We start from the raw sequence: 27,649 nt of genomic DNA, 5'->3' as shown, positions 1-27,649 counted from the left end.
TCACTGTGAGCCCATGGTTACCATCTTGAATGGTCAGGAGTCTTGAAGGCAAAAAGAGGGGAAATTAATTGCTGCTGTCTCTCTTGAGAACGCAACCTTAAGGAAGACGACTCTATTTTCATTAAGCAACGTCCATGCATTGGTCATAATAAAATGAAAATAAACATAGAACACAAGAGGATTTACGTCCCATTTTTATTTTTACAATGCCTGCTTCAATGAAAGATTGAACAAACTATAACAGACATTATATGCTCAAAACATTTACAGTATTTACAGATAACTTTTTTCTTTTTGCTCAATAAGTAATTACAGCAACTTTTAACAAAAGTGCAAGTGAAAAGAATCACTGGTGCAAAAGTTACCCTGTCCTGTTGATCACACTGTAGTGCTTGAACGAGCTGAAGTAACAACTGGGATAAATGCATTTCATAGTGAGCAAACGTCATTGTCACTTGACGGTGACAGGCCCTGCCAAGCTGTATTTACAAAGCCTAAGCCAGCAGAATGCCATTATTCTTTCTAGAAAGAGCGATTAATGAGTTCAGAAGTGATCCCTTCTTCATTTTAACTTTGAACAGCAGAATTGCAGTGTCATAGCTTCTACTGTGCAAACAGATGACAACAGATTTCAAATGCTCTGTTGTATTAAGTGCTAAAATAAGCTTAACTTCCTTATTATACATGCTATAAAATTACACTAGAAAGTTCAAGTTTCAGAAGCAACAGTTACCTTTCCGTGTGTATTCTGTATATGTATTTTTTAATTTTTAAACACAGGATGAAGACACACTGGCTCCAGGAAAGCTGTGTTTTTTCCATAACCAAACCCAAACGTCCTGTACACAGCCAAAGCCTCACTGACAAGCTCATTTTTGAGGTATGCTACTGGGGTCACCCTCTGATGCACACACCTCTGTTTCACTTTCCTTCTCTCTCACGCTCCTTTCCCTAAGTCATATGTTCCCTGGCCATGCCACCTTTCAACCTCCAGCTATGCCACAAAGTCCTGCAGCCTCCACCTGTAGGGAGTGCCATAAAGAACTTAATTCTGCCAGCTACCTGACATCAACAGGGACTACTTTAGGGCTGGATTTCCATCTCACAGCCACACGTAACAACGCTTCTCCAGTCTCACAGTGCACACAGTGTTGTGGCCTGAGTGTAAAACAAAGCAAAAACAGCTGCACCATATCCAAAAGAACCATCCTCAGTGTTATGGACATAGCCCATCATTCACCCTAGAGTCTTTGCTGTGTGTGTGTGTGTGTGTGTGCATGTACGTACATATACACATATATACATATGTAAATATACATATATTTTACCATATATATATATATATATATGTATATACACACACACACACACACACACACACGCATCAGTATGTTCACTGCGGGAGAAACCTATTCACAATTGGTTGGAAAAACCGTATCGAATCGAGTTAGAATTGCCATGTGTGCTTTTTGTCTGTAAATTAACCATTTTTATCATCTCAAAAAAAAAAAAAAAAGTTTTTCTTTTCACTTGCATTAAGTAGTTAGAAAACAGCCAGGACTGAGAAATGCAGAGCATCAGCTTTTCCTGTGTGTCCCACTAATCCTACACAGTAACTGCTTCCTTCACAAATTCACTTGAATCCCTACGTTGTTGCCCAGGCTTGCTTGAAGATCCTCTTAGTAAATGGTACCATGCAACAGCAGAGCCATGCATCGTCTTGCACCGTGCACATTCATGAGATAAAAGTTTCTGCCTTCCCTCAGTAAGACACGAATAAAACACGACCTCAAAGTGCTTTTAAAAGGGAGAAAAAAATCCCCTTCTACACAGTAGTAAATAGGCACAAGGAATAAGGCTTGAAATAACGTCTTCAGACACTGATCATCCTGTGGAAACCAAGATTTAAGCTCCAAATTCTTTCCAACCTGGTTAGAGGGTTGGAGAATCCCACCTTCAGGTAATTACTGCTCCTGGACGTATGCCCTTCTTTGCAGTCCATAACATTGATTTTAAAAAACAGCAGCTCCACAGCCCCATCAGCTCAGTGTGCTCCAGTACAGATATCTCCCTCTTGAAAGGATGAAGTAGTTTCATAAGAAAGCCAATTAACTAAAAGCAGAGCAAGTTTCACTTTCACAGTGACTCAGTAAATACAGGAGGTCTGACAGAGCAGTCCACCAGCACTGCTTTGACCAGGCAAACATGGATCTTCTGGCCAACTTTGTCTTCAACACCCAGCTGGTTAAATGAGCAACCGCCCGCCTCTTCTGTATTTTTACTTCAGTAACCACTTTACACCAAAAAAGTATTGCTATGCCATACAGTAATGGAGAACTCATTGAAAGCCACCAGTGAATGGAGAAACGCCACTGCAGTTTGCTGGATGTGTCGCTCACGGTGAGTTCAGTCTCACTGTTCTAATCCAGGACATCTTATAAAGGGCTTTTTAAAATACAAACGTTGTCAGGCTGGGTGCTGAAGAAGGCTTGCTACCATTCACTGCGGGAAATAAAATACATAGCACGTGTACTGTTACTCTGTAAGCATTTTAATTACTTTAGGAATAACTGTTCTCCTGTATCTTATTGGAAAGTCACAGCATTCGCGTTCCTTTAAGGAGAGAAACATTCACCTCCTCCAGATCACGATGTATTCTTTCTTCAGCCATTACCTTTGTGCACACTTACAGTGCTTTTCCACAGACAACGTCTGAATGTCTTTTTCTCACCGTTCCTCTGTTGTGACAAACTACCCTCGCAGAGATGGCTGCAGGATCCCTTTTTCGACAAGATGAGATTTCAGGGTTCTGTACACGTTGAGCTGCTGCTCGGGCTGAAGGACCAACAGCTGCTTCAGTACTTTGCTGGGATTTGGGCCCCTGTCAATGGAATAAGGTTTTTTTGATGAACAGCAGCTCTAAAGAAGCTTTCAGACAGCCTTCCATTCCCACCCTGCTCTGCTGCACAGACAGTGCCTTCCCTTTTTCTGGCAACACAACAAGTATATGGGTTTCTCCCAGTCTAACCATTGCCATGGGATGCATAGGCAAGCATCACTGGGCAAGCACTCTCCTTTGCTGAATGTAAACAGGAAGAAAAAAAACAGTGCCTGTATTTACTATCAAATGGAGATATTATGAAAGGTGCTAACAAAGAAGACTCACAGATTCATTCATAATTACCATAATCACATTACTCATCAAAAGTTGTTTTTCATTTTAATGCCTGTTGCCAGATAAGCTGTGTCATACCAACTAAATGGAAAACTGTCAGAGTAAAAAAAAATAAATTCATAAATTAAATTCTTATATTAAACTATACATCCCTAAGTAACAGGAATCCAGTCAGTCACCTCCTGTGTACTTCTACAGCTGACTCAATATGAAGCAAAAGATCTGTAACTTCTTCATTTTCTCGTAATTATTTACCCATATGCATTTACAGAACAAAGAGCATGTATCAGTTTGGCCATCTCCAGTCCCTTACCTCCAGTCCCCCCACCCAGGGAACTAAAATAACAGACTGCAATAGCATTGTCTTTCCCAGGATTTCACGTTGAGAGCTGGTGTGGGATGACAAGCAGTGTTTTTAAGAAGTCCTCTACTCTCCTTAATGGTAGTGTTATACTCTCCAACAGAAAGCCTCAAGTCCTGCCAGTGAGAATACTCAAGGCTGCAGTCACAACGTGCAAGCTCTTTGTGCAGCCTTCTATGAGGCTGCAACAGAAAAGCTTGATTTGAGGTTACGTGGGTTACTGCTGACACCCTGGGCATAGCTTTAATGTTGCACAAATCTTATGCAATCTATGCACTCTGTATTTGAAGTCAGCGCATAAAACAAATGTAGAAACAACCTCCACTGTGCTAATGGTGCAGAGCACAGCTCAGACCAAAATACTGTGGTACAGCTCCTACTGGTATGTAGCTTGAATTTCAAAAAACCCATACCTTATGAAACTGGTGATGTAGACATGAACAAAAGTAGCCATCAAGTACTGACAATCAAAGCGATCCATTATGCCACCGTGCCCAGGGATTGTGTCTGCAAAATCCTTCAGGGTGTGAAGGACAGGAGGAAAAAGCATCACAGTAAGTGATTCAGGTGAAACACACCAACCAAAGGTCACCTGACAGCAACGTTTTATGCTATTAAGCTATGGCTTCAGTGCACTGAGACAAAAGTTAACAAGAGCCTTTTTGCTACAGAAGTTTCTAATCACAAAGATGAGGTAAGAAAAAATAAAAAAAGAAAGATGTAGCAACTTCCCCCCACTCACATACCAGAAGAACAGCTGCAGGTCGAGTGCACATCTGCCACTACCACGTACATCTCTGTGTATGCGTGTACTTCATTGCTTTCTACAAAAAGCTTCTTGAACCAATGGCTGCATTTTCTTGCCCCTGAGGGATCTCACTCTCCTCTTTAATGCTTTTCTTGCCTTAGCATTTACTGCTAGCTGCCACTGATGCACTTACACCCAGGGACAAGTGAGAACTGAAATCCCTTTCCGCTGTCTCCCAATGACTTAACAAGTCACATGGCTCATTCACCTACCAGTTTTGTCACTGGCTTCTCAGTAGAATAACTAAAAGCCATAGCACGTGCATGCAACATAAATACATTTAGCAGCATCACAAAGCCCTGTCATTAAACAATCCTTTAAAAAAAAATGAAAAAGAAAAAAAAGACTTGGATGCAAACAAATACGCCACCTTCTGTGTTACCCATGTTTGTCTGCAGAGCAGACACAGGCAGAACAGTGCATAAGGCTGTAGGTAGCCAACCACGAGGTAAGTGGTTGGCCCAGTGTAAGGAACAGGAATAAGCACAAGCACACGGATGGGAGTTCAGAACAGAGAGGTTTACTTATATGCTTAGGTGGAAAGCACGTGCCAAAACCAGTGGGCTAAGGGAACAACAGGTTAAGAATTACAATAGTCCTGCCAAGACATGAAGGAGATCACAAGAAAATGTGTGGCTACTTCCTGCCATACTCCAGCGTCACTGAATTCCAGCCAGGGACTGCCACGCTTGTGATAAAGAGGCCAACACATCACATCGTGTGTCAACACACGCTCCTGCTACAACGCAGTGCTGCGCCGCCATACACAGGCAGTCAGACACTCGTGCCTTGCTGAACAGAAGTGTCAGCATCTGCATGAGGCACAGGCTGGGTCTGTACAGTACAGCTTTAATGCGTGGGGCAAACCGCCGTCAGCAGTGGTTAGGAATCTGCAGACTGGTAGGTATCTACTGCCTGGTGTGGAATATAATTATCTTGCATCTTGCTCACCTTAGAAGCACGGCTAGGAATAGCATCAACCAAAATGTAAAAAGGGAATAGCCTTCTTACATTATTCAGGAATAACACACATATATATCCAATAAAACAAAGTGCTGCTACTGTTACTAAAGCACAACCCATACATCCTCTGAGAAAGATTCGGTGATGGAATCCACACATGAAAAACAAAACCTCAAAGCAATTTCATACAAAGAGACAATCAGAACAAAGACAGCATATGGGAACGATGACACACCTTGATTTTGAAAGCTCGTTTAAATCCACTGGCAAAGAATCCTCCAAACGGCCCAATTAGCGAGGCAAATGTTGACAGTGCAATGCTGTGCATCTGGAATGGGTACATATTCACTGTCTCCTATGAGAAAAATAATTCACAGGATGTTTCAGTATCTTTGATTCTAGGCATGTTTCAGCTTAAATATTTTAAAATTGGGCAAATTTCCACAAAGCTTCAGTTTTCCCTATAGAAAGTAATAGTTTTCAGCTAAACACTTCATCAGGAGAAAGCCTCCCCAGCCCTGCTTTTCCTGCTCTGTATCCTGTAGAGAATGGTGCTTTCCACAGAGCCCAAAGGATTTCTGAAGATAAGGTGCCTCAGTGTCCCCAAGAACTGGCTGCTGTCACGCAGTTCACAGGCACGGTTGCTCCTCTGAAGTGCTCTCATGAGACAGACAGGAATTTCTGCACAAGTCTGCCATACCGTCCCCTATACATACACAGTGCAGTAATGGGATATGGAAGCGTTACTCCATTAATATTTGATTTACATTTGACCATATAACAACCCCCAACCCCCCCCTCCCCAATCTCGTTCAAAGATTTAACATTTCTTTTGGCCTATTACAGTTCTTAGGGATAAGAGAGACTTCACTGTCAGGAAGGAGAAGGCGTACCTATTGCCAAATAATACATTAATGATGATAAGTTTTATTTTATTTTGCAACTTATCTTTGAGCTCATCCAAGTCAATGGTACAAGCTCCAGCCTGGCAACACTGCTGCATGCAGAGCACACCTCCCCTGGCAATTCTCAATACACTCCATCTGCTGCTGAAAGCTCCGGCACCTTACATTTCTGATCCGTACCACGGCCAACACCAACTGTTTCCTAAAACGATGGTGATTTTCTATAACTACTGCTCTAAGTAATTATCTCCTCAAAGCACTCACAGAGCTTGGCGATACTACTCCTGAGATGTGTGTGCAACCACCACCTCTTTTTGGGGGTGAGCAGACATGTCTCAACTGGACCATAACAGAGCTGGCCGTTCCCACCTCCGTGCCCTTTACCAGAAGTCACAGTGCAGCAGGACAACACCAGACTTAGCTCAGCTTACACACTACTTGGCTACATAAAAATAATTTTTAAATTTGCTGCCAACTCCACAGCCTCCGAATCGATGTTGCGTTCATTCAGGATGAAAATACTGGAGCTGCTTCTACATGCAGTCTTCTTTTTGTTTTGTTTTGAAGTACCAGCTGGGGCTATTATTTGCAACCCTCAGTTTTTGCAAACATCAGCAACAATTTCTAGCTTATGCCTTCTTGTTACAATCACGTGAGCTTTTCTCAATGAATGCTATACTCACATAAAAACACTTAAAACATGCCATTTTCCTTAGCCCTGTCTGCTTGTTCTCAGTGTTGAGGCAATGAATAGGGCAGAGGGTGATGCAGAACCCACTCGTATCCTGTGTCCGTCACAGACATCTCCTCTGTGTCTTAGAGGGAAGATTAGGATATAGGTGTGTATCCAAGTGGGGTGTGCGTGTACCTATATACGCCTAAGTGCACGTATGTGTATGTGTGAGTGCATATACACATAAGTCCATGTGTGTACATGTGACTTTTTATACATGCATGCAAATACATGTGTCTACATATATACATTTGCATGTGGATATGCACAGGTATGCATATATGCACAGGTGTACATACATGTGTACGCAGGAATGTGCATGTGTCTGTACACACGTGTGCATATGTATGCATGTTTACATGCACAGTAGCATGTGCGTGCACATATGTGGGCCTGTCTATATGTGCATGCATCTGTGTGCATCTATCTACATATGCACGTGTGCCTGAGTGCACTCGTGTGTAAATGTATACATATGGGCACGTACGTGCATGTGAATGCATGTGCATAAGCATGCATGTCTGCACGAGTATGCGTGCACATGAATGTTTGTATCTACATGTGTACATATACATGCACGTATACGTATTTATGTCTGTGAGCATGTATACACACGTTTGTGCATACATGTATAAGGGAACATATGTACACATTAAAAAGTGCACACATGTATATATAAATGTATGCATGTACACACATATGTGTGTACATTTATATATATAAATATATATATATACACACACACACACACACACACATATATATACATACAGACTCCAGTTGTATTCAGTCTTTTCCTGTGATGGAGGCAGCAGAGTTGCTATGGCAGGAGAAGCAATGACCTACTTCCTGCCAGGTAAAGACACAGCACTCCTCCTGACAGAAGGCACAGGCTGCATGCGAGGACACGGTGCAGTGACTCCGTTGGGTGAAATTGTCACTTAGTCTGTTTTTCTCCATGTACAATAGAAGGAATGGCCTTAATGCACAAGATCTATTTGACAAAGACAGTGCAAGTTCTATTCTAGATGCAGCTGCACGCTAACTCAAAAATGGACCGGTGTTCGACTAACAAAAGCATTCACCCTTACTGCTAACTCTGGCCTTAGCCTTGGCCAATTTTCCACAAGACTGAAACAGCTTTCCAGCAGAGTGGTTGAGTGACATGCAGCACGGTGAGCAGTACCATCCATTTCCTGCACAAATACAGGCAACGAGGACACAGATGTTTCCTCAGGTGACTTCAGCAACATATTTGCATTCTGCTTGAGTGACCGCCTCCTCATGTGAGTAAGAGAAGCTGAGAGTATCGATTCAGTTTCTATCCCTGAAGACCTACCTGTGTTGGCACATCTTTCTAAAAGGTTTAGGAAAATTTTAAAGCTGGGGTTTATAGTTCCTCTTTTAATTAAAGCCTTGTTTTTTCCTTACCCATCCCAACACAGCCTGAAGCAATAGTGGCACGGAGTATTTCTTCAGCTGGAAGAGCTCTGAAGGTTCACACTCTGTCACAAATCTGTTGGTTTCACTGTTATATTCCACTGGGCAGACAAAGTATTGATGTTGAGCCAAGAAATAGGAAAACTGGAAAGCAGAACAAGAACTCTTGAAATATGCATTAGTTGTTACAGTCAGAAACCATACTCTAATGGATGGCTTTGTTATCGCAAGCTCAGGATATGAAACTTTTTGGTAATAAAGAGACCACAATGGAGCCCTGATTTTAGGGTGGAGAATGCCTCACCAACACAGGCAGATGTGAAATTTCAATGCCCTTCATGATAATTCCCCTATTTGTCTTTATGTCGCTCAGGTTTATATCTGCTGTGTATTTCTGCATCATAATATCCCCAAACATTAACAACTCATTATTTCTTTTCAGTTTACTTTTCTATTACAACTTGAACTACTACTTCTACAAGGTCTGACACCTACAAGTTCTGACCTTGGAGATAAATCACATGCAAGATCAGTTATCTTACATTGCTCTTTTATCCTAGACATACCATCAGAGTAAAGTACCCATTTAAACCCAGAGGCATTTCAGTCAGGAAAAATGACAACAGTAACTATGCAATACAAAGCTACTCCCTCACAAAGCAAAAGCAATGCCTTCAATAAACTCAGATCTTAAAATAGAGATGAAACTATTAGATAAAGAACCCCAGATATGGTCTCTAACAGGAATGGCAAAACAGTCAACTAAGTAATTCAGATGAAGTACAAACTTTGTGCTTAACTTTTAAAAGCAGATATGATTAAGCAGAATTCTGTAGCTAAAAAAGACAGTCAAACAGAAATCCCCAACTCTTAGATTTTCTGCAGTTTGACACGATGTGATTTGTCAGTAATTTTTATTTCCATTGAAAACAGAACATTAAAGACTGAATCTATAAAAGGAAAGCCCTGTGGTTACTTACAACAAATCCAAATAGAACTGTAGAGAAGCCACCTCCAATGAACCCTTCCCAGGTCTTTTTGGGAGACAGCTAGGTACAAGACAGAGTTAGCTGCAACAACTGCATCACTGAACCTTCTTTATTCCCCACCTCCATTTTGGTACCTCATCTGCAAACATCAGCTCCTACTTGTGAGCATATGCACACCTGAAATACTGAATGTCACCAGCTAAGTCAGTCACTAAACACTGTGAAGGAAGCATGCAGTTTAACCTGCATGGGAAATTCAAAAAATAAAAAAGGATGAAACAGGCTAACGATGAAATAGGCTGCAACTGCATTACACTATGATGTTAATACTACGTTCACCATAATTCCACTTTCCACTTACAAATCTCTGGAAATCAGATATACAATGTGGCTTTTAGCAAATAGGTGACCTGCAGTACAGGTAGAAGTGTTTATTCTAGAAACGCTATTTTTGAGCAAGTATCAAAAATGCTGTAAACTGTAAGAACTCAAAGAATACTTCAATACATACCTTAATTAAGGGAGTTCTGCCAAAAAAGAATCCAAAAATGTAAGCCGCGATATCATTGCAGATAACACTCGAAATTGGCACCAGAAACCTACAGAAAGATGCACCGTAAGATTCACACAGGGAAAGGGGAAGATTGTCTGATCTTCAATACAAATAATTTAGAATTCACACAGCAGCATTTCGGTTGGGAAACGTTCTGTAATAGTTAGAAACTGTTACGCTTCAAAACGTCTTCACCTCGTTCCCCCCTAAGCAACACAGGTAGCCATACTGATGTTAATGTTCAGCTAATCAGGACTGTTAGAGATCCATGCTAATTCAAGTTAAAACTTAATTTCAGCACGTGAGCTTAAAATGACAACCGGCTGGGTTTTTCTATCAGACCTGCTGACTGCTACCACCGTTAAGAAGAAATCGACAGAAAGAAACACGTTAATATTACTGCTAACATCAAAGCAAGCAAATCCCTTATAAGTTCAGTGATACTTCAATTTTTTTAAAAAAGGAAAACCATCTTTTCTTTTCCTTCCACTCATCAGTTTGCAGCAGCCTGTGTTAGCTTTTTGAAGTGCTCTCTGCATGCAGACAGCATCTGAATTTGCTCCTCAATCCTATTAACCTGCATTTTCCCCCAGTTCAAGACAGGGATGTATTAATAAACTGGAAGTTGGACATTGAACTATTTGCCAAATTCTCTGGTGCAACAGAAGCACCAATGGAATTAAGTAGTAGGCAGCTAGCAAGGAAACTTGGTTCAGCTTTTCACACAAACTAGATCACTGCGAAAAGAACTGAGTTAAACTAACTCTGTCAAAGGCTTTGTTTTTTCTTTCTAACTGTGAACACGTCCTCTCTGCAATAATCTCCTACTGTCCCTCTATCAGGAAAGGAAAAGGAGAACATGCAACGTTCTTGGAAGAACACACTGCTTTCCACGTGCTGCTTCTTTCTTTCTCAACTTGCAATTTACACTCACCCTGCTAAGGTGTGGGGTGGGAAAGCATTACTTCTCTTTGAGGGAGAAGTTTTAAAGTGATCAAGCTTAACTGCATCATCAGAATTGAATACGTAGCTGGAAGTGAGGCTTGGGATGACCAGACAACATTCAAGATTTAAACTCTGAGAGAATTTCAAATGAATTAACTTGAACCTTAGGGTACAAACTAAACACAGAAAGGGAGAAGTGTTTTTCTTCTAAGAGACACTTTGCTCTTGGAGACTACCATCAGTCAGCAAGAAAAGGGAGTCTTTGCTGTCATTTCACCTGAACCTCCACACAGACAAGATATGTGGTTTCAAACTACTGATCCATGCTCCGTCACTTGCCAGAACTATTATGTTTTGCTTCCTAAAAATAGGCGAGAACATTTTTAGTTACCTTGTAAAAATCCCCACGGTGTCGTTTCTAATCTCTGAGGATTTTATGTCCTTGAAACCTTTTGGAAAGGTCTCAAGTGGGGCTCCTAAAGCCAGATTTGGTCTTCCAAATTAAGTGGCCCAACTTCAGTAGCACTGAGGTACCTAAAGCTCCCGAGCAGCTGAAACAAAACAGCTGTGTGTTCCCGCACTCAGCAAAATGCCATATTCACAACACTTGCAATTAATCCCGAACCTGGCAGGCAATTGAAGTGGTTACTTGAAACCACCACTCCCGTGGCTGCCATCTGGTTGGAGAGGTCTCTGCCCACTGTCCTGTACCTTCACCTCATTGCTCCCACTTCCTCCAACTCCCCATCCAACTAAACACGGGCGCTCTTATTTTGTGCTGCTTCCACTGTTCCGCAGTTACTCCCTAACCACATCCGCTATATAGCAGGGTCAACCTTTCAATGCAATAGAGTTACAAATTAGTTTATTACTGTCCCCTTACCAGATCATGCCTTCAAAGAGATTTTGGATGACTAGATGAGATTGAGTTACAGTGATCAGCAAAGTGACATGAGTCCATGCGAACTGTTAACAATGCAACAACACAACAGTTAGTGAGAACACGGATCAGTACATCTCCATCAATACTGGCTTGTCAGCTAGAAGAGCCCTTAGGGGCTCTCACGTACACCAGTTCTAGCGATAATGCAGAGGTGCATGCATACAGTATATCACAAGTTAGCTGGCTTTCTGAAGAAAGGACTGAAACTTTAAAAGCTTTCCTCATCCTCTTCCATCACCCAGAATTTTTAATGCGCAGTTGAAGATCCAATCTAGTGAGACATACGTATACTTTCAGCACGAAAGCAGCAAAGAAAGGTAAGCAATGTGATATTCTGTGTATATACGTGTAACAGACAAGTTAGAACTGTAACAATAAAATGGCAATGAAGAACTCATGAAAGAGTCACGTCACACAGATGTGCATATCATGACATAACACCAATCCTCTCAGGAAACATGAGAATTTTCAGGATGAGAGAAAAGGAAGTGTTAATTTTTATGGACATGGACATTTAAACTGTCAAGTTCACCAATACTACTCTACCTATCAAGTGGCTTTCAAACAGTCTACAAGAAATGCTTTTACATCTCACTTTCCAAAAACTCTTAGATCAAGACCTGGTCATTTTTCCATGGAACTCTGAATTTAAGCACTGCATGTCTGGACTATCTGACACTTACAGTGTGGTACTTCCTTAAGTTTTCTTATCACATGTATTTTCCTATAACAGTCCACAACTACTTATAGTTAAGAAAACTGTAGAAGGTTGAAAGGGGGTGCAAGAACTGGCCCAAACTTTATGAAAATATTATTTGCTGGTTAATTGAAGCATCTCTGCAGCAAAACTTCAGTTATTCATACAGAGGTGTTGTAACATCAACTCAAACGGAAAGCCGTTCTTGTCTGTCCAAACAGTGTTTCCCCACAGAGAGGATAATGTAGCTCCATCTGTTCTACTGAAATTCTTATATAGCCACACCTCAGCACTCTCTGGACAGTCACAATATCAAATGACTGACCGCATTCCTTTGCCCTTCCTTTTTCCAGAATGGAAAGCAATATATTTACCTTGTGCCAAATCAAAGACTTGTGCTTTGCTAATTACCAAAGACCACCTCTCCCAGAAAAGCTGCATTTCCCCTCAATCAGGCAACGTATCCCACAGACGGGGTAAATCCTTTATTTATTTATTTTAGATATCATACAGCGCTCAGCCAAGTCCTAGTCCAAAATGAGCGATCTGCAATGCTAAAGTGCTATCTAAGGCACCTGCAGAAACAGGAGTTAACAGCAGAAAGAAGGCCTTAAGAAATCTTCAGGTTGCACAATAGAGCCAAAAACTGTTCTGTTTGTTGGTTGGTTTTTTTTTGTATTTTTGTTTCTAATAAAAAGGCTGTGCTCCCTTACTGTTTTACTGCTTTCTGGTCATTCCTACTTTTTTTTTCTTTTAATAGATGTGATATTACAACTTCAGTTTAGATATAAAAAAGGCACATTACAAAAATTACATGAGAAAACTGTATGTTGATGCTTTTAACTATCCACCACACACTTTACTAGAAGCCCAAATATGGGAGATACAAACATATATTTCATACAACAGAAGAAGTGCTGCTAAGTAGGCACAAAACCAATTCCCCACACTGGTGTTCAGATCAGGCTCCCTCCTAGCGTTGCAGTGGGGCCTGTGGTCACCAGAGCCATGTCCAGCCTCGTACTGAACGCGCCTGGTTTTTGGCCTGCACAAAAGGCACGTGCAACTCACCAGGAGCCTCTCCTTTACCCATCTGTCACTACGAGATGCATCACACTGGGTATGCACAGGGCCTCATTAAACACAGCTTGGATTCACTGAGAGACTGTACTTTCTGACAGAAGCAGTGTAGACACTCAACAGACTGACATGACTGTATCACATAGCCGCCAGCTGAAGCGCTCCCAAGCTATTTTATGAACATAATGACATGACTCTTCCTTGTGACATTCATAACACGACTGACCACAGCAAAGTGGGTAATACACACCATGTAAAACTGCAGACGATAGTGTTTCTTCACTAAACTCAGAACAAACATGCAGAAGCCTGTAAAATAAAGTAAGTGTAGTTTGTACCACTGTATATGCAATGACACTGAACCACGATATGCTAGTAATTCTCTTCCCTTGAAGCACTTCCCAGTTCCTCTGGTCAAAGTATTTGCTTCTGCTCAGTAGCCACAGGCACAGGATTATTCTCATTAGAGCAGAAGATTTAGTTAACCTTAGTAAGAAGCATCTGTTTTGTTATTTCCAAGGTCCCATCATGGACATCTAAGCATGGAATAGAACTTTTATCTGGCTTAAGAAACAGTAACAGTAGACAAAGCTCTTTATTAACAACAGGTTTCTTCATCTATATCATGAATAATACTGCAGCATGGCAGCCTCCTTCTCCTTAGAACAACCTGAGTCTTCAACTGATTACTTTCTAAGCTAAAGTAATATAAACGTTGTGTTCCTGAAAGCAGAGTGGACTGTATTTAGTTGTTTACAAAGCCGCATCCCGCAAGGCTGGACTGGGAGGAAGATTTATTTAGGAGGCAAGCAAGTGTATCTTACAGATAAAACAAACTATCATGTCTTTGTAAGAATAGCTTGAAAATATAATACCAAGCTCCTGGCTGTTGACCTGGCAGAACACTTGCACAATAAAGCATCAACCCGTCAGAGCAATGGTGAATATAAGCTATTTCACTGACTGTCAGAACACCTGTATACATTCAGGTTCATCAGTCATCAAAAAAATCAGTCCACACTGATTCCTAATGAGCACCATTAGCTCAGTTTTCCTAAGATAATCTGCTTTTTCTTAGGTAACTCCCTGTTTCTCAGTGAATGCAAAAATTACACACATTTGCATGATGAGAATAAAACTGGGAATTTCCTCAAAGAGCACCAGAAAAATTAATAGAGTGGATAACAGCAGGAAGATTTAAAAACAAAACAACAACAAAAAAAAAAAAGGAGCAAGAAAAAAAAAGAACAGCAACAAAAAATCACCAAGAAAACATACACAAATAGGCACAAGAACAAATGCAGCACAATGATCTTTAATTTCTATCATTCCCCACACTTACCTGCCAAGTAGAGTGCAAAAGAGATGAACCTGTGGTAACGAATTAAGAACTGAAGCTGTTCTCTTCTCTGAACAAACGTACCAAAGTAATCAGCCACCGTCTCCCCATAAAAAAAGTAATTGACACACAGCAAGAAATACCTAAAACATATAAATGGTAGCTATTATTTTCACACGGTAATACAATGTTGTGTCATTCAGTTAACACCACTCACAAACATACACAAAAGGAAAACCAAATAAGTGGGAAGAGCTCGTGATGGAATACAAATGCAAGAATAAATTCAGATTTTCACTATACCTCTGGTTTGAAGCCTATTCCAACAAGCAAATCTTGTATTTTATTTCTTATAATGAAACTAGATTAGAAAAATAAATGTCACAAAAATCATTTCACGTACTGTACTGAATACTCCATACCTACTAAAGCCCTTTTTAGATATTCTCGAAGTACAGAATTAGTATCAGATACCTTCTACACTCAGTAACACAATTGGGTACCTTCTTGTCCTGAACTCTAGTAAGAACAGCTCATGATATCTGCCACAGAAAAAAAAGAATAAAAAAATAAAATACTTGCAGAACAAAAACTCTGAGTTTAAGCGACAGTTTCCATCTGTCATTGTGCTTGAGGATCTGATCAGAACTTTACTTTTGCCACCTGGACTGAAGATTCCCGCATGAAAGAGTTACGGCTGCACCTTCTCCTCTGTGTCCTTCACTTTTAGCTTCCTTCACCAAACAGTGATTTTATTATTGATAGTCAATCAACAAATCAGTGACACAACCCCTACCACAACTTCCAAAATAAACTGGAAGTACATCCAAACACAAAGTCTGAATGAAGTGTGACGTCACCTTCACATATCTCTTTTTGAAGCATTTTTCAAAAGAAAAAAAAGGAAAAGCTTACTGTCAGGAAACCAGCTAACATGCAAATAAAAAGAAAAAAGAAAAAAGTACCAAATTCTAAACCAGCTGCACCTCTCTCAAGCAGCATGTTCTTCAGCTTTTTACTGAAGACAGAAAAGCTAAAAACTCATAATTCAAGATGGGCTGGATCTCTGGATGTTTATGGTCATCAGTACTTGCCTTCTCCAAGCCTATCTTGAAGCCCACTTTGCAAGGCTTTGCCTCTCAAACTATGCCTCACAGCTCACATTCCAATCAAAAGCAGTACCCTCCCACCCAGCTGAAATGTCTCAATATGTAGTCTCAGCAGCAAGACTTTGGGTGGTACTGAAATGCTGATTTTGAGCTTAACTGCAGTCACCCGTGTATGCTAACTGCCAATGTAGACCAAGAGGTACACTGTACATCCTCTAAGAAGTCTGCCAGGATCACAGAGTCCTTGTGTTCGATTCTGGTTCAGCTGTAGATCCAGAAGCCATAGAGCAACACAGACAAGTGACCAGCCCTATTGATAATTCAGGATTGAGCAAAGGGAAACAACTAATTTTTACAGAGAGCTGGCAGAAGGAATCCACCCCATTTCACAGTAAATCAGTTCTAGCAGTCAAGGAGCAATATGACAAGAGACAGGGAATAACTTAGATATTTCAATTCATTTAACAAACAAACAACAACATAAAATAGGTCATAACTGAACAGTCACATCTGCAAGCATCTTAGAGACAACGTGTACCCAACGCCTTCCCGTAACGCTCCCTCTAATCAAAATCCTTTGCCTCTTCTCCCAGAGCTCAGAAGGAGGGTTCATTTTCCCAGCTCTATCTAGCTCTACAGAGGCAGGACATTGACACAAATATCCAGGATTTGTCAGAAACATTAATCCTGTCTTGCGGCTTTCAAAATATCCCCTATCACTTTTACCTACACAGTCCTGTGATTAAACTCAAAACAGGAAACAATTTAGAACTCATACATTATGATTTCAGTTAGTTGCTTGTGAAAAGAACCCTTTAAAAGTACACAGAATTACCTGCAAAAGTCAAAGCCATTCAGGTAATATAGGTCAGGTGATTATTTGGCTGTGCACATTTTCAGACAGCTTTTAGATGCTTAATTCTGACTTCAAGCATATATGCATGCACACAAATATGTACATGTATACATATTTATAACAGGAAAGAGATAAGTAGTAAAAAGCCAACTTATTTGTTCAGGTTCACAAAAGGAAGGCAATTACAGACTCGTGTAGTTGAGATGGATGTCAAGTTTTACATCTGCACATGACTTACAAGGCTCTCCTTCCATCATGCCAGGATACAAACAATGCTAAGACTTGAATTTCCCATCTCTACTCATTGACCATCTTGCTTGCTACTTACCAGCTGAGGGATCTGAACCACGGCAAATCATACGAGTGATACACTCTGTAACCTATAGTAATGATTTCATGGAAACATTTCACTTGGATGCCCAAGACCTAAAATTAAGAAAAAGAAGGAACAATGTACATAGAACACAGCTTATTTCTTAAGGGCTGTGTGGAATATTGCAGCCTGCAATAAGGGGAAAAAAAAAATTACTCTGAATTTAAATTCCACGCAGAAAGGAGACAGCTCCCAGACAAGAACAAGGAGAAAGTCAAGCTCTGCTTAACCATCCCTGCCCCCTTAACTCACAGGCACTGGGTTTGTCAAAAAAGACAGATTGAGCTTGTCAAAAAAAGGCACTCTGGGCTAGCTGCAAGAATCCCCTCAAGAAATAAGAGAGAATTCCTGACTGTTTCTCATTAAAATACTTGGATGACTGCAAGTCAAAAGCATTTCCATACAGAGAAAGGTCTTTTAGTTAAGTGTTATTTAAATTTAAGAGATACATTCAAGGTCCAAAGGAAAAAAAAAAAAAAGTCATGCAATGCAACTTAGCCAAGTCTTCCATTTGCAAGTACTTCATTACAGGTAAGTCTACACTGATAATTATCGCTGCTGATTAGAAGCACAGGTCATCTAGTGCATGTATAAGTATCACACCCCGCATAGCCTTGGTGCTGTTTCACCATCTCATCATGGCTGTGCTTGCCCATGCACATCTGGAGGTGCACCCTGTGGGCCACAGGCCCTGATGTACTCAGCCAGTTTTGCTTAACTTCGAGTCACCAAGCAGACCATCTTGCCCCGATATCCAGCGCTTCTGAACAGTGCTAAGAAGTAATCTTGTGCAGAGGCTGGAGGAGGAACCTACCCACGCTGACTGTGCATGCCATCACAGCAGGCTTTGCAGGATTTCTCCTAGCAGCTCCACTCATGAATACATTTCACCTTCTTCAACACAGTTGAACAGTATTACATCACCTCAGCGAGAAAATTCTGACATCAGCCTATCTCATGCTCTCAATTCTGCTTTGCCTTCATTATAAACTCTAACGTCACTTTTGCCTGTAGTATTTAAGAGTTGTTCCTTACAGAGGAAAAGGACATTTGGGGGTGAAGGTATGGAAGCTTCTGCCTCAACACCAAACAAATGTAAAATAAATCCCCAATTATGGGGAGCAGTTTGAGGGCTTCTCCTCCAAACTTATCTGGATTACCCTTCCTACAGCTCTCCAGGCATCTTCAACCCCAGTACTAAGATTTGGTTTCAGCATGACAACACCTGAGAAAAATCTAAGCTATGTGAAATTAAATCATCCATGAGCAAAACTTTTTATTACCTCACTTTTCGTACACTGTAACAAATATCAAATTTAGACAGTTGACTGTGTTAAACAACTTTTTTTTTTTTTTTGCTTTATAGTACAGAGGAAGAATTCTCTATTAATTTTACACTAACTTCAACTGCTTTTTAGTTCATATCCTGTTAGCTCTGCCATGACCGAAACCTTGTAGCGTACCATGAATATAGCAAATAACGCTGCAAACTGAGCAGTTTCTTTTTGCTCCAGTTATTCTGAAAGTGTTATAGACTACTGACATAGTAAGAAACATCTCTCCAATGAGCTACAACGTAACAGAGCTTTTTTGTTGATTCTTCATACACTCAATAAAATCGTCTGCCACTGAAACCACAAGCTTGTTGTGTCACTCTTCTGAAGACAGGAAATACAAACAAGACTCATTCAGATGTAGGGACAGCAATACAGACCATAATACTGGTGAAACAGCATTCCAACATCTCAAGACATTACCCTCCAAGAGGAGCTTCTGAGTAGACATGGAAAAAATGAAGGTTTTGACAATTTGACAAAGCTGGGGGGTAAATCCAAGCAGCTAACCAGAAGTACTACACTCCAGAATGTTAGAAAACACACTCCTTTTTGTTGCTTGCCATGACTGAAAAAAAAAATAGTTAAACTATCACTCACTAAGAATACCAGAAATAAAAGCAATGGAAGAGCCGGCATGCAGTGGATACTAATCCACTATGTTGGTTCACTTTGTGACCTAAAGATGCGTTTTGTCTCTGTTGTCATGGACAGGCACCTAGCTCCACTCAGTGGATGAACCCGGGGTGCCAAGGCAGCCCTGGAAAGAAGCAGGGAATTAATGGAGCGTGACTGAGGAAAGTCCTCCAGTGCCAGGCACTGCCAGCTGACAAGAACTGCCTGCTTTTCTCAGCCTGCAAAATGAAACTCTCCCTTCATATATTTCAAACAAAACCAAAGGAGGGTATGAGAAAGTAATGGGAATCAGACAAGCAAATAGATTACAGTAATTTCATAAGCTTCAAGGCAAAAATCTGTTCGACTTGTTTAATTTCTTCCTAAATAAAGTTATCAAGGAGGTCTTCATCCAAAATCACCCAACTGAGAATCTTTTCAGTAGTTCAAAGATACCTACATTTACAGAAGAGAAAAATTGCTTTCTGTAACATCTACACTTTGCTTCCAGCTATTTCTTATGCATGACAAAGAGATTAAGTAACTCTTGCACAATACAGAGCATTTAAACAAACTCACCAGAAGCATCAGCATGAAAGATCCCATGTATATGATCAGAAAAAACATGGAAATCATAGCCAGCGTTAGAATTCCACGAATCCACCAATTTTTCCATCTGTAAAGAGAAACAGCATAAAAAGCAACCAGCTACAAATGAAAACAAAGGCCACTGCTTCACTGTGCAAATACTTGAGTTGATTAGATGCAGCAGGAAGCCCAGATACATGTTGCTTAATAGAACATACAGTAACAAACAGAATCTAGTTCACTAGCCAGCTCAACAGAACATACGATAAAAGAAAGCAAAGGTAGTCATCTTCCCTCTTTCCCCACAGCCACTCCTTCCTCTTATTTCAGACACTATGGATCAGCCCCTCGTTGAAGGGGCTGTGAAAATACATCAGGACCTTCTGGGAGCATTTCCTGGGAGCAGAAGGCATGGAGATATCAGCCATACAAAGGCTTGCATGTAAAAGAAAGTCTGCCAGGAACGCAACATACAGGTCTCTGAAGACTGACTGACAGAAATATATATATATTTATATACACACACACGGGAATAAACTCACTGCATGCTCCTCTCTGCCACGGAAATGTTTTTAATTAAGGGTCTTCACAGTGTTTTCCTTTAATATCAGTTTTGTGTGCCACTGCTGCCCCAGCAGATACACTTGCTTCAAAAGACACTCAGTTTCGCTTCATGTTTTGCATTTGATGTAGAGTTGAACTACCCTCATTTAATATTCATCTGCCAGTTAATGGCAGCTAAAGCCACTAAGTGCAACTGCCATAATTGTCAGAACAAAGTTGGAGAGGGCTTCATTACAATAAGTTCCCCTTCAGTATGAGCTACAGAGAAGCAGCTCGTTCCTAATGGCCTACTTATCAGAAGTGGAAATGCTGCCCAAAAAACTTACAGAAGTTCACCCAAAGAATCAACGCTTTCCCCTTCACTCAAACACAAACTGCCCCCTCATTAAGCTTGGATGCAGGAAATGACTGTTTATAACCCCTAGAAATTCTGACTCTAGAGATCAAACCTAAATACTGCTCTCTCACATATTTTATTGCAAAGCTTAGACGGAACAACTGCAAAAGTTTCAGTGAACTGTGGGCAATCTTCAGGTCCTGTGCAAATACATTACACTAAGTGGGCTTCTGAAGCATAAATACATCAATTGTGACAATAAAAAATTACCCTTGATTTTTCGTATGTATCAAATGAGAATTAGAACTACTATACAGTCTGCAACAATTTTAGCTGGCAGCTCTCCAATTAGAGAGCTCCTTTGTTTTACAATACCTGGCAGACAAGCCCGACAAAGCCCTTTTGAGGATTTCTGGAGTGCTGTCTGTTGGTGGTGGAACATCGGGGGTATCCGAATCATTTCGGAGATCCAAATCAACGAGTCCTTCATCCAAATCCACCTCCTATGACCAGAGGAAAAAAAATATATATATATAACAATCACCTCAACTCAAGGAATATTAATTATGCCACAACACAGCCACAAACACGTCTTAGAAAGCGATGTAGGAATTATCAGTTCCTTAAGTCGACAGCGATGATGTGCTAGTCAAGTGGTAGATGCTGTAGAAAGCAAGTACGCATCAATAAATGTTGATGAGAAAGCCAGTATATACACTCAGGGAACTTCATATTCTGGGCACTCTCTCTACCCACCTACATAAGCACAAGGTTATGTGTTCCCAGAAAGAACACGGGTTTAACAAAAATCCCTTAGTCTCTAACACACTTCCTCACCTTAATTTCATGCTAATCTATGGCAGCAAAGGGTCTTCTGGACATGTCACACGAAGAAGAAAATGGAGCACCTGACCAACCAGTCCAGCTCTACAAATGAGAGGTTGCTTTCACAGTCTCACACACACCTGTGAGGGGACTTGAACCCTCCAGCTTGAAAACAAATGACCTAAGAACAAATTATGACGGGACCAGTGACAGTATTGTTCAGAATAACCTCTTGGTACAACCCCAGCAATGCACCTGGATCTTCATCATTCACTAACAACCACTCAGAAGATACTACTTAGACCGATCTTTTGTCTTATCCAAAAGCAACATTTGCATTCTAATGTGCAAACTGTCAACAACAGTGAGATCAGATCATCGATATTTCTTTTTGCTCAGCAGCAGTCAACACCCAAGGTGCTGATTTACTTCATCCTTCTGTTACAAACCCCTAACTCTGGGCAGGTGGAAGGCCACACTTGGCCCTGGTGCAGCTGCTCCCTTCTGAATATTTTTGGTATTTTGGAAGACAGCAGAAGTACGTTTCCCCTTGCCTCCAAAAAGATGCTGCAGAGCTAAGAAGGCCTACAATCCCAGCCATTGCACGGTTCCTCTACAGTCTATAGCCTTTTCCTTGTAACCTGTTGGCCTACGGGAATCTGTGCTTGAACATAATCAAAGCCTCAATAACCGTAATCTCAGCCTCAGTAACCAACAAGCTGTGTCAACAACACAAGTGGAAAAGGTAAGGCGTGCCAAACCTCTCTGCCTGAAGCTGCTGATGGAGCCCGCATTCAGAAGCCCACACCAAACTAGGCTGAAATGGGGGAGCTTGGGTGCCTAGTCTGGGGCCGTTTGGGGTCACAGGCCTGTAAGAGGTGGGCAGGCGGCTGGGCCCTCCCCTCTGAGACCATGGCTGAGTAATTATCAGGCAGACACTGACTATAATTAATAGGAATTAGAAGAGTTAATATTTGAAGTGTGATCTAGATCTCAGGAATTTTGTTGAAGGTCTGAAAAGCAAGCAAACAAACAGAAATTAATGGGCATGCAGTCTTGTTATTCAGATGTTTTTTTCCAGTTCTGTAGTACTATAGGTTAGGAAATCAACTATAAATGTCATAATGCACAAGATAAAAAAAATAAAATAATCACAAGCCTTTCTCCAAACCAGTGTTCCACCTATTACAGTCTACATCACGGTACATAAAGCTGTTTGTACAGTCCTAAAAGATACCGCTGCACTGCAGATGACGGACAGTAATCCTGGCCCTAAGACCATGACTTAGAGTATTTAATATTAATCCTCGTTTGTGCACAGTAGAGAAGTTCTCTCCTTTACGTACTGAGAACTAAAAATATCTCCAAGATTTTTGTTCCAGCTCTGGGCTTTCAGCACTTCCCTAAGTGGTTCCGCTCAACTGCTGTTTAAACAGCAAGAAATAAAATCACGTCTAGTCTTACACCTCTGATATTTTAATGCAATTTTCACTTATGCATCTAACTTGAAGCAATGTTTTCAATTTGATTATTTCCAGCATCTGAAATCTGTGGCATTTTTCAGAGCATCTGAACACCGTGAAGGAGTCCTCCTCGCATAGCCTATGCATCTTCAGCAGTTTGATGCTGCTGCTATCAGAAGTCGGGCTGGTGCAGACTTCAAGCTGCACACATTCTGCCATTTTTTAGCTTTAAATCACTAGAACAACTTGTGGGGAATAAACCATGAACTATCTTCTATTTCCCTTTGAACCTTACCTCAACAACGACCTTGAGCACTTACTTCATCTTCCATTTCATGCTATAATGGCCACAAAACATTTCCTGAGTAAAGTATTTAATTTGCCAAGTCCAAAGCTGAAGAGGAAGTTGTTCACTAACAGCCAGTTAATTGTCACCTCCAGCATGAAATGCTTTAAGAACCTAATCACTTGGGGACAAGCTTTTCTTGTTATTTCTTTTCTTAGTTATACAATTGACTATAAACATTCCAGTTAATAGCTAGGAATAACAACAGTCATCACTGCAGTAACCAGTGATGTGATCACTACAAATGCCCTCAAAAAAAGATCTAATCAGGAGTCTTGCTACTTCAGTTTGACTTTGCAGATCAGTTAAGGAGCAAATACAAAACTCAGCAGTCCTTCCTTCTCCTGTTCTCCTGGTTTAGGATCTAACCAAGCTGAACACACAGTAACAAAGAGGACGTGCAATACGTGAAAAGCTACAGGTTGACGCTGTGGGCACTGATTGACAAGTTTTTCAAAGGTAAAGTGAAAACACCAGAAGTTGTAGTGTCCAAAACAACTAAGACACCTTTTAATCCCAGCTCCAAGGTAAATGTTTGATACGAGGTATTTCCACGTCTCCCCAGAGTTCTCACACAGCAGGTGACAGAGCCTTTCACACACACTCATCTTATTGGTTCAGGATCCAAGTGCCCGTTACAGACAGGCACTGCAAGGAGGCTGTTGCCTTGCTTCTCCTCATCTGAAGGCTCATGTTCCTGCAAGAGAACCCATCTAACCAGATCATTAAGGCCAAGTCCAACAGGGCTGAATGATGCAGCCTGGTAAGAACAAGAAGGCAAACAACAGTTATTCAGTCGCTACTATGAGCTCAGCACCCAACAGATGTCTCCATATGAAACGACAACACTCATCAGCTTTCAGCATATGTCAACTAACCCAAGAGAAAGGTGTACGTAGTTGTAGGGGTTTGGTTTGTTTTAACGTTGGCCTTCCTAAGAAGTGACAAGACTTCCATCCTTAAGCTAAGTTGTCTGAGCAGTATTACAAATACCATTCCATAGGAGGAACTCAAGGAAGGGCACCGTGTCTACCTAGCAGAAGGTATTGTGACATCTGAACAAAAACAACAAAACAAAACAAAAACCAAAAATCAAGCTTCCATGTGGAATTCTGCTTGCTTTCTGCTTTCCAGCAGCCACCAAAATACATCCATGTGTCATGCATAAAAATAAAAACAGACCTGTCAACCTCTCATCCTCTAAAAGGCCATACGCATTTTAAGTGCCATCCCATATAATATGTTCTGTGCTACAATTAACGCATGCCTAGTGAAACATGCACAGGAGTTACTCTTGTTACTAAGGCACTTGCAATGTTCTGTTAGTACTGGACTACTTCCAGAGCACGGGAAGAAACTCTCAGGTAGACAGTAAATATGTTTTCCTCAGAGAATGCAGCATCACCTATGTTAACAGAAAACGAAGATAGAATTTCCAACAACTTATATGTGTATATATATATATGCACTTCTGTTTTCACACACATATATATACACATACATACAAAGCAAAGTAATTTCTTGCCATTTTACCATCGTGTTTAGTTTTCTTCTCCAGCATTGATCTTCCTGCAGTCTCTCCCACAAGCGTTACGCTGAAGTTAATAGTTCAGTGAGAACACCTTGTGGCATGTTTAAATCAATGTACTTTGATACCTTCCTCTGAAGCCGAGCTATCAAAGCATCAGAAGATCTTGAATAGTAAAACCCTTCTTTTTTTTCCAAGCTGTTAAAGCAAAACCACAATCCCATGAGAACTGCACACACCAAATCACCAACTGAAACCTCCACATCCCAACACACACCACTTCCAAGATAGGAGTTTGAGAAATAGTCAACCCTATCGTTACCTGTCTAACTAACCAGGTCTATTTTCTGGTTATTCCCACATTACTAAGCAAACTGAAAGAAGTGATCTTTGACAGAGTCTGATGTTCCACTCTAACCAATACCACCATCAGGATTTCATTTAACTCCAACTGAGTTCAGAACATTCAAAGAATCACAGAACCATTTTGAGTTGGAAGGGGCCTTTAAAGGTCATCTAGACCACGTTCCCTGCAACGCACGAGGACACCTACAGCTACACCAGGTTGCTCTGAGCCCCATCCAGCCTGACCTCGAATGCCTCCAGGGACAGGGCATACACCATGACTCTGGGCAAAATTTGGGGCCAGTATCACAGGTGAGAGTCTGAGTCCAAGTCATTCCTCCAGCAGCTGACTCCCAGAAGGGCTGTTTCCACTGAGCAGAAACACCTTTTGTGCTGATACTGGAGAAAAACCAGTCAGTGATTCCAGGTTTGTTTTACTTACAAATAATTAACACTTAGCCTGGGCACACAGTCACTCATTTGGTGGCTACCACAGCAACACAACACCGCTTCCTGAACTCTGCGTGACACCATGAGAAGTAACCATCTCATTACCTTCAGGACACAACGATGTCTTTCAAGCATTCAAAAGCAGCATCACAACCTTCACAGTAACGAATGCAACAGCTGGAATTTTGAGACTACCACGAACACACTCAACAGCAATCCGCAAAACTAACTGACTTTTTCATATTGAGTATTTTAACACGAAATCATTCCTCTTGCTCTGGAGGGCAGTAGAGTATTCATGAAAACATACAAGACAATTATAGGAAAAGCGCACAGGGCACACAGCAACAAACGGGACAGGGAAGACCTAAAGATCGCTCCTATGCATCACAGGACAACACAAGGAAAGAAAGAGCTCATGAAACCACAGAGGCTCATGAGGCAAAGGCACGCTGACAGGAATTTTGCAGTCATCAGCTTGATGAGGTTGCAGGCAGCTGGCGACACTAAGCCGTGCAGCGCTCAGGAACAAGCTACACAAAGGGCATGCTGCATTTGTACTAAACCAAAGTTACCTTCTATTTGAAAACAAGGAAGTAGAAGCAGATACTGATTGTTTCTGTGCACTACTTAGAAGAGGAGCAGAAAAGGGGAAAAAAAACCAAAACAACCAACCAAGCAAACAGCTTTACTTAAATTCACTAGGAAATGAGCATATCTGGACTTAGCAAGCGTTATAAGAAGAGTATCAGCAAACATACTGAAAATGCTACTGAAGGTCTAACAAATAAAACTCTTCAGATATACTCAAGAATTCTTGCAGGTCTTGAGCAAACTCAGAGCATTCCTCTGCATTAACAGGCACGGCGCTTTAAAGCACGTCCCTTTTACCCATCTGGAAACTGAATGAATTGGGTCAGCAGCAGTTGCATCAGCACCCAGCAGTTTCCATACAGAAGGAGACATCCACGTTCTCATTTTCAGCGTGGAAGAGGGTGACGTTTCCAAACTATACAGTGGGGAGCGGAGGAAACCCATTGCTTCACAGCCATCCGGAGCAGTCATGGAGGAGCGAGCAAGTTTCCAAATGTGCAGCCCCCATGCAGAACAGGCAATATGCAAACATCTGAAGGAGAACGTGCCACTCGCATGTTGCAAAGGTGAGGCAAGAGGCAGAGCACACACGTCCCCATCCATGGGGACACAGAGCGGGGTGGCATCTGTGAATCCCAACGGCCTGATGCTCCCCATCAGATCTGCTATGGCTCACACAACCACTGCGCCCATCACTACATCAGGGCACAGCTGTGGCTGATATATAACTCATCGCTAGACCCTTGGCTTGCCTTCCCAGTGGCCTGACAAGCCCTTCTGAGGTCAGACAGGGGAAGTGGGGACAGGTCACCACCTCCAGAACTGAGCAAAACCAAACACTTCTGTAGGAAAGCAGTACTGCGAGCAGACTGCCGTGAGAAGTCATAGTTAAAACAAGTTCTCGTGTAGGGAGCAACACGGAGCTGTGGCCTAAACGCTGCCGTGCAGAACGGGGCCCTGAACGCAGCACGCTACGGCTCGCACCCGAGCTCGGTGGCTCCGTGCCCTCCCAACCAAAGTGCAGGACGAGGGCTGCCGGCCGACTTTCACTTTCCCACTCCGCACAGCTCTGCAGCTCCGGCAACGCGCGGCTCCCGGCGGCCCTCCGCCCACAGCCCTCCGCGGCCGTCCTCCTTTCCCCGCGGTGACCGGAGCCGGCACACCGCCCCCCGCAGCCTCCCGGCGCCCTCCCGCCCGCGGCCTGCCCAGCCCCACGGCCCCGCCGCTCCTCACTCTGTCGCTGCCGTCCTCCTCCTCCGCCTCCTTCTTCTTTTCCTCCTCCTCCTCCTCCTCATCAGCGGCCGCTCGTCGCCGCCGCCGGGCCGACATGGCGGCGGGAGCGCGCTGTGGCCGGGCGCGGCGCTGGCAGCCCCGTCAGGGGGCGCGGAGCC

The 27,649-nt window shown here is 41.9% G+C and overlaps 1 protein-coding gene across 1 annotated transcript; it reads right to left on the bottom strand.

The window, feature by feature from the left end:
• Nucleotides 1-181: 181 nt before the first annotated feature.
• Nucleotides 182-27,649, bottom strand: CDS1 (CDP-diacylglycerol synthase 1). Its single transcript, XM_420571.8, has 13 exons — nt 27,492-27,649; nt 21,083-21,210; nt 19,798-19,894; nt 17,225-17,322; nt 14,935-15,074; nt 13,843-13,901; nt 11,756-11,838; nt 9,886-9,973; nt 9,366-9,434; nt 8,377-8,529; nt 5,543-5,662; nt 3,950-4,053; nt 182-2,881 (listed from the first exon to the last, which is right to left on the bottom strand). Exons 1-13 carry the CDS (start codon nt 27,585-27,587, stop codon nt 2,752-2,754), a joined length of 1,365 nt encoding a protein of 454 aa, XP_420571.4. The 5' UTR covers nt 27,588-27,649; the 3' UTR covers nt 182-2,751.

The sequence above is a fragment of the Gallus gallus genome, chromosome 4 (assembly GCF_016699485.2).
Source record: "Gallus gallus isolate bGalGal1 chromosome 4, bGalGal1.mat.broiler.GRCg7b, whole genome shotgun sequence".
NCBI classification, from domain to species: Eukaryota; Metazoa; Chordata; class Aves; order Galliformes; family Phasianidae; genus Gallus; species Gallus gallus.
The sequence above is the reverse complement of the archived record's forward strand: the minus strand, read 5'-3'. Positions and strand labels throughout refer to the sequence as shown.